At 39.3% G+C, this 13,210-nt stretch overlaps 1 protein-coding gene across 11 annotated transcripts in view; it reads right to left on the bottom strand.

Moving 5' to 3' along the window:
* Positions 1–5,480: 5,480 nt before the first annotated feature.
* NFIB (nuclear factor I B) overlaps positions 5,481–13,210 on the bottom strand; it is a 235,691-nt gene continuing 227,961 nt past the window's right edge. For 9 of the 11 annotated variants that reach the window (XM_033858087.2, XM_073806113.1, XM_019934838.3 and 6 more), the window contains one exon: positions 5,481–12,013. In XM_033858087.2, the coding sequence (XP_033713978.1) occupies positions 11,884–12,013 (130 nt within the window). In that variant the 3' untranslated portion in view covers positions 5,481–11,883. The remainder of the gene's footprint in view (positions 12,014–13,210) is intronic. The other 2 variants (XM_019934843.3, XR_012332495.1) reach the window with 2 other exon arrangements.

Here is a 13,210-nt window from a genome sequence, read left to right as displayed (position 1 = left end):
AAAATATTTAGCACAGGCCCTGAACCACAGTAATAGGTCCTTAATAAATGATCACTATTACTCTATTGTTTTAATATATGATTAATTAGTAAAGAATATGATGGTAGAATAACATTTTGAATGACACTGAGTTTCCAATGTCCACCTTCACCAAAACTTAATGAGGTTTATAATTTTGCAGTTAAAATTGATGACAAACTATCCTCACATAAATCCTGGAAAACAGAGAAGGTCAATGATTGCTTTAATCCGATTAAAGTTGCTTTAGTTCCGATTTGAGGGTAAGAGAATTCTAAGATCTTCAAGTTCTATACTATTCAAAAAAAGATAATCAAACGATTTCATCAGACCAAATTGTAAGGCACATGTTAAGCAATTTAGGGCTGCTCGTTGGAGGATATTTAAATCTATCATTTCCACTGTTTGTTTGAACAAGTCACCTCACCTCTGTGCCTCAGTTTTCTCATTGGTAAAACAGGAATAGGATTAAATAAGATAATAGAAGTAAAATACTTGGCCCAGGACCTGACTCAATAATCATTCAACAAATGTAAACTATGCCCACTCTTGTGTTACTGCCAACAAAGCTCTTTCCCTCTTATTTGAAAGTTTCCTGCACTCTGCCATCCTGTTATGTACCTCTGTCACTGTTCGGGGTAAATCTTGATATTGTTGATTTGGTGATGATTTGTAACGTGCTATCAGACTTATTTCTCCACACAAACCTCCTTAAAACTGGATGGAGGGGCTTCCCTGGTGGCGCAGTGATTGAAAATCTGCCTGCTAATGCAGAGGACACGGGTTCGAGCCCTGCTCTGGGAGGATCCCACATGCCGCGGAGCAACGAGGCCCGTAAGCCGCAACTACTGAGCCTGCGCGTCCGGAGCCTGTGCTCCGCAACAAGAGAGGCCGCGATAGTGCGAGGCCCGCGCACCGCGAAGAAGGGTGGCCCCCGCTTGCCGCAATTAGAGAGCCCTCGCACAGAAACGAAGAGCCAACACAGCAAAAATAAATTAATTAATTAATAAATTCCTACCCCTAACATCTAAAAAAAAAAAAACCAAAAAACTGGATGGAGAATGTGCCCTGAGAGTTCTCACTGGAGGGGCAGCCAGTGGAAACAGGGCTCCAGAACCAGAAAATCAGAAGGGGAAATCACTGAACCTGGAGCAACCCATGTGGCTTTCGTTAGCACCAGGTAACATACTCACAATTTAATAAGTACTCCCAGTGAGGACATAAGCTAGAGCAGAACCCAGTTTTGATTTCAAGCTACTCAGGCAAGAGGTCAAGGAGAAAATTAATACAATCTCTGCCAGACCTGACGGTTTCTCTTCTCATGGAGGAGAGATCATTCCAGTGCCACACCTTTTATCCCAAGCCTTAAAATAAATCTGGGTCTTTTCTGCTTAAGGAATTTATATGCAGTTTTACAAGGAGATAAAAGTTAAATGTAGCTATATGTTTAGCTGACTAATCAAAATAAGAGTAGATAAAATCAGAACTTCTCTGAAAAACTGAAGGTACATATATGTTGTATTTATGAAGAACCCACAAATATATCCGAAAAAGTCAAGAATATTTAAGAATCCTTTCTTTCATCTCTACTGTATTCCATCTACTCTAATTAGTTAATCAGTTAGAGGCTAGCTATAACCTTGACTCTCATGGAGCTGGATCTAAAATGGAACAGGTACAAAAAATTTTCTGTGATCTTAATCCTTTCTTATGACCTACAAGTGATATTTACATTTGTTTGTTTATATCTTTATTTTTTCCTTAATTTGATTCTTGCTTTTCCTAGGCTGTGCCTCATACATTAAAATATTTGCATTCATTCAAAGTCATTAATTATATTCTAGTTTGTGTATGGACTTTCTTCCAAATGAAGGAAGCAAAGGACACTATGATTTCCTTTCCTTTCCTCTGCCTGTGTCAGCTATAAGATATGAAGAAAAATTAATTAGGCTTAACCCTTGACTTCTCACTATGTGTGTTCTTCTGAAAGCTTCTCTGAAATGGAAAAGAATGTTTATGTGTACAAATAGGCCAGGATATTTTTTAATCTATGTTATTTTTATTTAATCTGAACACTAATTTGGAACTGATTACTTTGCTAGATTATGAAACAACCCAAACAATATTTCACAAATAAAAGTTCACAGTGAAATTAACGGGCAAGCCACATATATGCCCGCGTACTCCTACTTCTGCACATTCTTGAAATTCCAGTTTACATTTAGTTTTGCCTGGAATATTATTTAAGTATTCTGGATATTTTGGTTTGGTATTGCAAACATTAGGTTGTTCGTGTATTTGTGTTTTTACAAATTAGACAAGGAACTGCAGTATAAATGGATTTGGGGCTGAAATTTCTTTTAAAATATTTTAATTTGAATTTCTCATCATAATGAAGTTCCATCAGTGCCCCTCCTCTTATATGTTTCTCTGGATAGGTGTAAAGCCATTTTATTTTTGTACTAACAAAGAGAATTTTGATTCTGGAATACTAAAAATGTGAGAAACAGTAATTGGGAAAAACATATATGATCAGGACAGGGTGGATTTGACTCACCTTCTAAGTCTCTCTTTCTGAGGAAAGTGTCTTTTCCCTGTGTACCATGAAAGGTACTGGGTGGCTGCTGGAGGGGGCTGGGCATGGATCCAGGGCAGCCCTGGGCTCATTTACATCCACGGTCACACTAAAGGGGGTGGGGAAAGCGCTGAGGGGGCTTCTGGGAGACAGAACAGCGCCCAGCTGTTGTTGTTAAATGTGGACACACCCTTCAGGTTGCCAATCCCCACGGTCCCCATTTGTTAACTCTGCCTGTTAACCCAGTTACGCTACCTGCCCTGCCCCCCTGCCCTCAAGCTGTGACCATTTGCATTTTTGACCCCCGCAGCAATAAACTGCACGCCGCAAAGACTTCTTCATATAATCCACCCAGAGAGGAATCATTTATTGTTAAAAAATAACAGTGGTGAGAACTTCTTGGAAAATGCAAGTTTCCCACCTCTACTCTGCCCTCCATCTATCCTTCAGGCCCTTATGTGGACTACTTTGGTCACATTAAAATCCAGTAGCCCAGAGTACCCCAGAGGGGGGCATTTTGTTGACATGGAGGAAAGGACCATTTTAGAATAAGAGACACCATGAGGATCACTGAAGTTTCCAACCCTGAACAGAAAGAGCAATTTTGGACAACCCAAGGATGGTTTGGGGGCATTTGGGACTGGGTGAGCAGGGAGTGAAGGGAGAACCAAGAAGAGGGGAATTCCACAGAGGGAGGTGGCCTGGAAGCAAAGAACAGAACGTTTGCTTCCTTTCCTGTGGGAGCAGCTACGCTGTCGTCCTGTAAAGACTTTGTGGGGCTCCTCTGTATGAAGTCTGGAAAGCTGCATATCTCTGGCTTATCCAATCTCTCCCAGCCCATTGCAGATTTCACCCCCTTATCCAGTCCCCACCTTAAGAGGAAAGAATGGAGTGTCATGTGAGCGGAGCACAGATGCCAGCTGTCAGCTTGTCCAAGGAGGGAAGAGAGTCAGATGCTGCACTCTTGCCTGGGGCTTCCTCAGCCCACCAGGTCCTCCGTTCAGTTCTCGTGACTTTTCTCTATTTGAGAAAACTTCTATTCCTTGCAAATTCTTGTGTCTCCTATAAAATAAAGCTACTTAGAAAATTAACAGACTTAAGAAATCAATGCTTTTCTTCCCTCACAAAGAAAGGAAAGTATTGACATCACCTGAAGGGAACTTCTAGAAGCTAAGGTCAGGTCATTTACAGACGCGCAGTTTCCATTCAAGAAATGGTCTCTTGGAAGGACTCTGTTGGAATATCTATCAGTAGAGACTTGCTGGCTGCCACAGAATTAAAACTAAAAGGGAAAGAAGTAATGTTCTCCAACCAGTAGCAATTCAATTATTTCAATAACACACACAACACACACACACACACACACACACATGCAAAACCAATTGCTAATGAAAATAACTCATATCTTCATGTCCTCACTCTAAAAGAAACGAATCCATTCATTTCTGACTAATGTGTCACACTGCCCAATGATGAAGCCAATAATAGTAATGATAATAGTAATAATAAGTAACACATTTCCAGCACTGAAAGAGCTTTACACGCACAATCTCATTCATTCTCTCAACAGCCTAATGAGACACTCTCACTAATATCTAATTTTACAGACAAGGGAACTGAGGCAAAGAAAGTTTATGTAACTGTCTATACAGCTGGCCATTCCCAGCATTTGGAAGCAGCCAGTTTAACTCTAGAGCAGGGACTTGAAGTAACTGTTGTGTACACTTCCTCACTGCTGTCTCTCTTCTATCCCCAAATCTTGATCGATGCCAACAAAGCCAAACATTTTCATCAGGGCAAAAAGTCGCTCTATACGTAAAAATTTTATTTCAATTATAATATTCTTAAAACTACTTCCCAGGACATTTCTTAATCTTCTAAAAAATCCAATTACCATCTCATCTTGGAGCCATCCAGGATTCTCCATTTTTTTTCAGTAGATAGCGGTCAACTGATTTCCATGCAACTCTACACACAGCATTGTAAACCCACTGTATCAGGGCGGTTTGGGGAGGTGAAAGGGACCCGAGTCATGAATTAGAGGTGGTGGGATCAGGCAGTTGGATCCGTTTCAGCAAGTCTTTGATTGGGATGGTCAAATTCCAGGCATTTTTATCTCTTTTCAATGAAGCTTGCATTAGTTTTGCTTCATTTGTGCACATCACTCAGATGGATCGCAAAACCCTTTAAGCTCATTCCTTTTCAATTAGCTATTTTTGAACTCCAGCTGACTCCGTTCAGAATTGCTGTATTCAAGGAGTCTGGATTTGGGACCCCTTCCTCAGTTTCAGCTCACGTCCCACCTCCCTGGGCATAAGGAACATCGACCCTGCTCGCACTGAAAAGTAGCACCGCTTCTTGGAAACCTAAGATGCTTCTCCTTTTCAGGCATTGGGAGAAAGAAATTCTTCTCCTCCAGTACTCACAAAACCACTAAACCCACAGCCACAGGGTGGCCCCAGGACTTACCTTTTCTGTTGAGTGTGTGTGTCTGAGGCCCTTGTGGTTTTTCAGTCGAGGAGACCACAGTCCAGTCATCCCGAGCACACGTTACATCTTCACCTCATTGCTGAAAGGCCTTTCTCAGAGAGTGGGGGGCTGAAATTCTAGATCTGCACTTGCATTTCTACTGTCATTGTTTAGAGAGTTTGGGAGGACGATACGTAGTAGGAATTGCAAGAAGGGTTTAAACATACACACGTGCCCAGTGCAATTGGAAGTACCGAACTGAAATAGTAACCATCCCAGATGCTAAGAAATTAAACCCATGCTACAAAATTCCCAGATGGAAGGACCAAGATCCACTTCCAAGATATACTGACCCCAACGCTAACGTAGGAAGAGCGGCGGGAAGAGGTGGAGGAGGAAAATAAAACATGAGTCCAGAGTCTGTAGCATAGCTCATTTTATTGTTTAAACAGTTTTTGCATAGGAAATATATCTGCTTCCAGTAATTGACTGCAGTATGAGCAGCTGCTAGCAGTATAGGCTGGATATAACAGTAACAATCACATTAAGTCAAGCTTGATTTACACCAGTTTAAAACTTGTGGCAATTGAGTTCATTTGCAACCCACAAAAAGTACCCAAAGAACATTATCCTCCAACCGGGCACAATAAAACCTTCGCTAACATTCTGGCCCAGTCTGGGGCTGATCCCAGAGGTCTGAACGCCAGAAATTAAGTAACTGTCATATAATACATCCTACTGCTAAAGGTTTGTTACACGGAGATTGTGCATGTGCCTCCTTCTTGAAAAAATTTAATTAAAATACAAGGTTCTGTATTTATGGCCCATGAGGACAAAAATGCCAAAAGTTTTAAAATGGATCAACCCTGGTGTGTAGCTAGCAAGCAATAACTGACTACTCGTCACCTACAGTTGTACTAAATGTATCTAAAGAAACACACAGTCCTACAAAAGTTGTTCTCAGAGAAATATCATTGAGGTGAGGGCACCTCTTCCCAGGATGCTAAAAGTTCTATGTGATATAAGCACAAATTAACAGCTTGATGAAGACATAATCTAATGCAGCTTTGAGAAGCCTATGCCTGGGATGGAGTTACCCCTCACATTCTACAATGTTGTAGAGATTTTTTTTTTTTTCCAAGAAAATGTCATTTGAAACATATTTACAACTGAACTCAACAGAGACTGTGAAATTGAACAGGCACTGCTCATTTGTTTGAGTTTTTTGGTAAACATTTTGCTGGTTTTTTTTTTTGTTTGTTTCTTTCTCGTTTTGCATCAACTTTTTTTCAGTCCATGCAACTTCAATGCCCTCGATGAAGAATGCATAATAAGCCATACTTCTTAAAAAAAAAAAAAAAAGACTTCCTTCTGCATAAAGAGATATATTTGCCACATCAGTCCCTGTAGCACAGTTTTCAAAACCATTCTGTCAAAAATACAGTAATACAAGACTGGCTTTAGTGTCACCAGCTCACACTGCCTTGTGTGTATGTAGGCCACCATTTGTTACTGGTACTGTATCATGCAATAAAAGTTATCAGAGGCTGGGGCTGGCGTGCTCATAGGCTAGTGGCACTGAAGCGTTTTCACAATCTCAACAATTTGAATTGCAACACACAGATATTTCTAAAGAGTCTTAACTAGTGAACCCTTTTATTATTAAAAAAAAACAAAAAAAAACAAAACTACTTACAACCATTGAAGAAAGAATTGCAACAACAACAAAAAAATGTAAAAATTGACCGTCTCCAACTTGTCCCCTTTGACTATATGAACAATGTCACCAACAGATCTGTGGCACGGACACAGTACAAAGAGTTGTCATGGCAATGAGTTTGGCTGATGCAAAGGTCATTGTGCAGGGTCAAAGGGCAAAAATCAGTGGTCCATGTTACCCCCCAACTGCAGTGCTCCACCCCACCCACACAATTTTTAAGGAATTAGAAAAAAACAGGGGAACTACCAGAAAGTGCAAAATATGAAGAAGGCAGCTTTCAGCTCCTTCAGCATGGAGTAGAACATTCAATTTTGAGCTTTTACAGTTGGACTTGAATAGCCTGCACATTTAAGAAAAAAAAAGTTTTCAATAGAAACCCAATTTTTTAAAGTCCAGGAAGCATGCAGCTGGTTAATGTTAACCAAAGACCTTGACAGGAACATGTAAACTATACTGAATGTCATGCTTGGGGCCTATCTGCCAGCAATATTGTAGAGTTGTTTCATTACAAATGAATACTGTACACTGAATATGGGATAACTTTCTGCAGCCTTCGTTTCACACGGTACATAGAGTTTGAATCTAGGTAAAGAACACATGTCCTGGTGTCACACCGCTGAAGATGTCCCTGTGCAATCTCTTTTGTTGAGTCCTTATGAAGCTACAAGTCACAAATCCAAGATTCTGCTCCCTGAGGACACGTTATGTGAGACATAGCACGGTTTTGTCATTTTCTGCCTATCCTGAATGCTCTGTGAAACAACCTTAAATACCATCACGTAACAATCACAAAAACTTTTGCTAAAGGCCGTATATACTAATAAAAAGACAGTGGTGCTTCCGACATTCTGAAATGCTCTGAAAACCAACTTTTCCAATACTAAATACAACAAAATAACCTTCATAAAATATAACTTTTCTCCATTTACACTTTTTTAAAGGATTAGTATCCTATGCTTTTCAAGCACAGGAATCTGTGAAATAACTCCTAACATGGACAGATTTTTTTTTTTTTAATACATAACTTAAGAGCCTGGAGAGTTTTAACTCAAGTCCAGTCTCCAAACAAGGAATATTCTTGTTTACTTTAAAAATGGAAACAACATATAGTTCCATTATAATTGTTAAAAAGTTAGCTTTACAAACATGGGAATTTTAATTTAAAAAAAAATTCTTAACAAAACTATACAGTGTACAAATTACTGTCTACAAGGTAGGCGGTTCATGAAGAAGACCTTTCGCTCTTCTTGCTACTCGCAGCTTCACAGATTCATTCACATATTTTTTTTTTAATGGAGCTGCCCACCCGAACATTACCCCATAACTATATTGCTATAATTAAGATTTTTGCCATGTCTTTATGTACAGTCTCCTTCACTGCCTTTTTCTTTTTTCTCCTTAGACAAGCCTCAAACGCTCATGTCACTCCAGAGGAAACACTTCAGAGGCACTGTGAGGGGTGGGCTGCAAAGCAACGCAGGGAAAGCTGAACAGTGCCGCGGAGCCGGGGCTGGAGACGCCACCCCCTACTGATGCCCTTGGGTGACCTTCACCATCCTGTAGCTCTGCAGTTCTGGGGAGGGGAGGGGCGTGCAAGACCTGCAAGAGGGGGGGGGCCCTTAGTCACAAGATACTTCCTGGTAAAAAGAGGAGGAGGCCGAAATGGATTTGAGATTATATAGAGAGTAGTATCTTTTTAAGAGTTTTATCTCAAAAGGAAAGGAGAAAAAAAAATGATTAAAAAAAAAAAAGCAACACTTGAACTAGGCCTTTGTATTCAAGAGGCAGGCAGGAATACCCACAGTGTGTAACTTATTTAGCTAGAGCTGCTCATTCACTGGCAAAAAAAAAGAGAGCGACTCTGCTCTTAAAAAAATACTGCGTGTCCTGTGAGGTTGATTTGTTCACCTACTAGGTTGAAGAGCTTGGCTGAGATGATCTGTTTTCCACCAGGGCAAGTCATCACAGAAATGACTGGACTTCCTTTTGAACTTGCGCTCCTGCTGTGCTTTTCTGCATTGGGGCTATCAAACTGAATGGGCTAATCAAACACAATTCTCAGGCCCATAAGCATTGTTCTAAAGTATTCATTATTAAATGATATGCTGTGAGAACAATAGACAGTTTATTTTATTAGGCCATGGCCTGGGGGAAGGGGGTCGGGGGCTCCTCAGGACAGCCCACCATGTGTCACTAATTCTAAAAGATTTTCCCCCTGGTAATGAATTCCCTCAATGGGACTGGGTGGGGCGGGGGGGGGGGGGGGGCGGGGGCGGGCAGGCAGTGGGGCAGAGTAAAGTAGAACCAGCCTCCATTCACCCTCTAGCCCTCCGGGGAAATTAAATCCAATATATACTTGAGGTACCATCCCTTAAAAAAGAAATCCCATCAGCATCTGATGGGCTTAATTCATCCACAGGAAAATTCATTTCTAAAAATTCTCTATTTCCCTTCTAGTCTGGTTCTCTGTTTAAAAAGGGCAGGTAAAATGAAAACTTAACAAGACTTATTATTTTTGTTCCTTAAAAACTGAACTTTGATTTTAATCTAGAAGTCCGAATACATGTAATAATAGCCCTCTGTTCAATCTCCTGGATATTAAAAAAAATTTCCAAGCGCACTACCGTCCGTTTGAAGTAGTGAGTCCCAGGTAAATCACAGACTAACATTCATGAAATGAAGAAATGGGGAAGGAAAGTGGTGGGGAAAGGATGCGGGAGCACCCCCTCCAGCAGGATGGCATAGTTTAGAGGAGAAAGTATGCTCAGCCCCGAAGTTGAAACATCTGCTAGATGTACTTTTCAACGACTACCTTTGCTAACTATGAGACAGGCTCACTCTCCACTGTGGATCCGGAACTTTCAAGAAAAACGACCACGCCCCCCCTAAAAAAGATAAGACCGTTTGTTTTAAGCCAAGTCTGCCTCCAGGTGAATTGGTTGTGTTTGCTTGCTCTTACTCTGTTGCTATGAAAAGCAGAAAGGAGTTCCGCTTGCACCCCAGGTGGGGAGTTTGAGAGGGAAACCTGTGAAGTTGAAGTTTCTCACAGTAGGCAGAACAGTCGCTGTGCAGCCCAGGCCCATCTCAGGGTGCACTGCTTCACAGCTACACTGTAAAGTGTTAAAAATCCTCCCACCCACCCCAGAATATATATATATGTATATTAAAAAAAATCCCCTGTCCATCTCTCAGTACACAAAAGGACCTCATCACACTGCAAAAATAGCAGTACCCACTTTGGTCAATTAAAACAAACAAACAAAAAAAAAGCATACATTATTTTTTTTTTTAAATCTGTGTACTTACCTATAATAACCAATACAGCTAAAAGCACTACCTACATAGGCAAAACTTGGTATTGCATAATTCGTATAAATTTGAAATCCCTCCCCCCCAAATATTAATTGGAAGATGAAAAACATGAAAGGTTAATAGAAAAAACACCAAAATACTGAAAATATTGCTGGTCGATTACAATTTTTAAGCGGCAACTATACACAGCCATGATATGCTTTATAAATGTGAGATAAAGGTATAACTGTCTAAAAAATCCATGATGTCACACATTTTTCTTCGTCTGGAGTACAAAATATTTTGTCATAAAAATGGTAAAGATTTAAAATGATAATAAATGCAGCAAAACAAGTGTAGTGATGTCACTTTTTTGTGTTTTTTTGTGTTTTTTTTTGTTTTTTAGATTTCAAGGCAAGGCACGTAATGTGGACATTATATCTTCGTGCAAATTAGGATTACTGGAAAGAGTATTTTTAATTAAAATTTTAAGAGACATAGAGGCAAAAATGTGTCTGCCCATGCACACCACAGATCTGTCAATACAAGAAATTTGTTGAACAAGGCTAATGTCTGAAAGCACCATGCAAGTATTCAGCACCCTGATTACATCTGTTTTCTCAAGAGTGCATTTTTATATCCTACACCCTGGCGTTCCCAGTTTGTAAACTGTAAGCTTTACCCTTGTGACATGGATTTGCCTGCCTCTTTGTCTCTAGAATGCAGATTTTATAGAACCTTTTGTACACCCTATGGGTTCTTGATGCAACCAGTAATTTTAAATAAATAAATTCTACCTCCAAGGAGGCTGCAGCTAAACCAACATAAGTGCTGTGTTTTCATTAATTTTTTTTTTCCTCAAGCACATGATTTGTCTTGATTTAATGCCTTTTTACTGCCCTCAAAAACTGAGGGGAAAATAAATTCGTTCAAAATTATTTTAAATTCTTTTTAATCCCCTCAATTTAGAGTCCAAGGGCTGAAGGACTTATAATCATGATTCCCCTTTAGATATAAATTTATAAATTGCACTTGCCTCTGTTAAGTGTTTCTTTTGTGGGGAAACTATTATATTAATTTTTACTGTTGCATGCAGAGATAACACTTCACCTACATAGAGGCATTTCTTCCATAGAGCCTTTGTGTTCAAACTGTTTTTTTTTTCTTTTTTCTTTTTCTTTTTTTTTTTCTTTTTTTCTTTTTTTTTCTTTTTTTTTTTAAGATTTCAAACTGGGTTACACACTGGAAAAGGCTGGGTTAAGGGCCAAAATTTAATAAATCTGTACTGATAACTAAAGGCTACAGAGATTTCATATATATTTTTTTTAACTTTTAGAAATCAGAGTGCTTATAAAATGGCTGGCTCATGGCTCTGTCACCCAGCACTTCTGATGCCGCCTCCTAGCCTTAGTTGGTGAGATAACCAGGAATAGTGATTCCATGCGTAAACAACAAGAATACTAAACCAATAAAACTAGCTTATCATGCAAATATTAAGGCATCTAGAAAGTCAGTTAAAATATATTGTCATAGAGACAGAACATCTATTTCCCAGCGGACTTCATGTAACAAAGGCTACTTTGCAGGGGCTGCGATCTACCATCAGTGAAATATCATCGACCCTTTTTATGTCATTACAGTTTCAACCTTAAGGGAATTAGTGATTGTAAGTGCTGCGATTGCTGGTCTATTATCTTCTTTCTTCAGTTTCTTTCCTTTCTCCCTTTTTGTTTGTTTTGTTTTGTCCAGTCTTCTCTTTTCCTTTTTTTTTTTTTAATTTCTTAAACTAGTGTTGTATTTCATGTTTCCCTCAGTTGCTTGTTTCTGCTTGAAGGAAAGGTTCTCCGATTATGTTCAAACCGTAATTTTGGACATTTGCCGGTAGGATGGGTGTCCTATTTGATACTTGGAAAGGAACCAAGCTAGCCCAGGTACCAGGACTGTTGGCAGGAGAGGGGCAGGAGGGAAGGAAGAGAAAAAGAAAAAATACAACGTTACTCTACAGCAATATTAGAAATATAAATTCCATAGGCATCAAATTACTACAATAGCTTTTTTCCAAATTGCAGTTTAATATGAGATACATGTGCTAAATTATAAACATTATACGTATGTAAGCTACATGGTCTATTTCTTTCACGGATGGTAAGACTAATTGTGAAAAAAACTCCAGTAAGACTCATCCATAGTTATTAAACTCTGATTGAGGATACTCTTCCTAAAATACTTGGTCTACTTTGATGTAAATATAATATGATTTTTTGTCAAAAAAAAAAAAAGAGAAAGAAAAGAGCAAATCTACAACAGTGCCAACATACTTTGCAAGCAATACTCTGATCTTGTTTTAATTCACCAGCAATTGTGATGTATTTCAATTTTTCACCTGCCTATCGGTTGAATAAAATTGAAAGCCGTAATGAAAGAGATTTTTTTTTCCCTTCACAATAAGAGAAAATACATTTTTCGGAAGGCCAGTGCATAATGTGTAGTTGGAAGCTGACACCAGAAGCCAGGGCATCCCCTGTCCCTCCGCATCAGTCATGTCTCCACATCCCAGCTGCTGTGAGTTTGGGAGTCTGGAGAGCAGCCTGGGAGAAGTCCCACAGGGAGGGAGTAAGCAGAGGAGGGGCTTGCCCCTCTCCAACCAACTCTAATTTCACCGATGTTGTATTTGGGGATGTATAAAACAAAAACAGTTCAAGAAACAGTTCTCTAATTGCTACTGGCATAATCTCTCATTAAACAAGTATCATACAGAGGAAAATAACACGACACCTACGTGTCACAAAACAACCCCATAACATACATTCTGGGTATACCTAATCAGATGCATTATTTGTTCCAACATTCAACTAGGAACTAATGTCAGCTAAGTAACAGCTGCATAAATAATCATGAAACAAGAAAACATCCAACTGACAATTCCATACCCAGTTTTGTCATCGTCTGGCATGGAAATACAACTTCAATGTTTAAATTTAATTTATCCTTTAAATTTAATTTATATCCTTTTCTTTACTTTTGGAGCCATGAGGTGAGATAGATTCTACTATGGTAGGTATCAAGCTAGACACCCTCATTTTTTCATATTTAAATTCCAAAGGTACAAAAACCTTTATGGAATATTACCTTGAAGG

Source organism: Tursiops truncatus, chromosome 6 (genome assembly GCF_011762595.2).
Source record: "Tursiops truncatus isolate mTurTru1 chromosome 6, mTurTru1.mat.Y, whole genome shotgun sequence".
Lineage (NCBI taxonomy): Eukaryota > Metazoa > Chordata > Mammalia > Artiodactyla > Delphinidae > Tursiops > Tursiops truncatus.
This window is presented reverse-complemented; position numbering and strand designations above follow the sequence as displayed.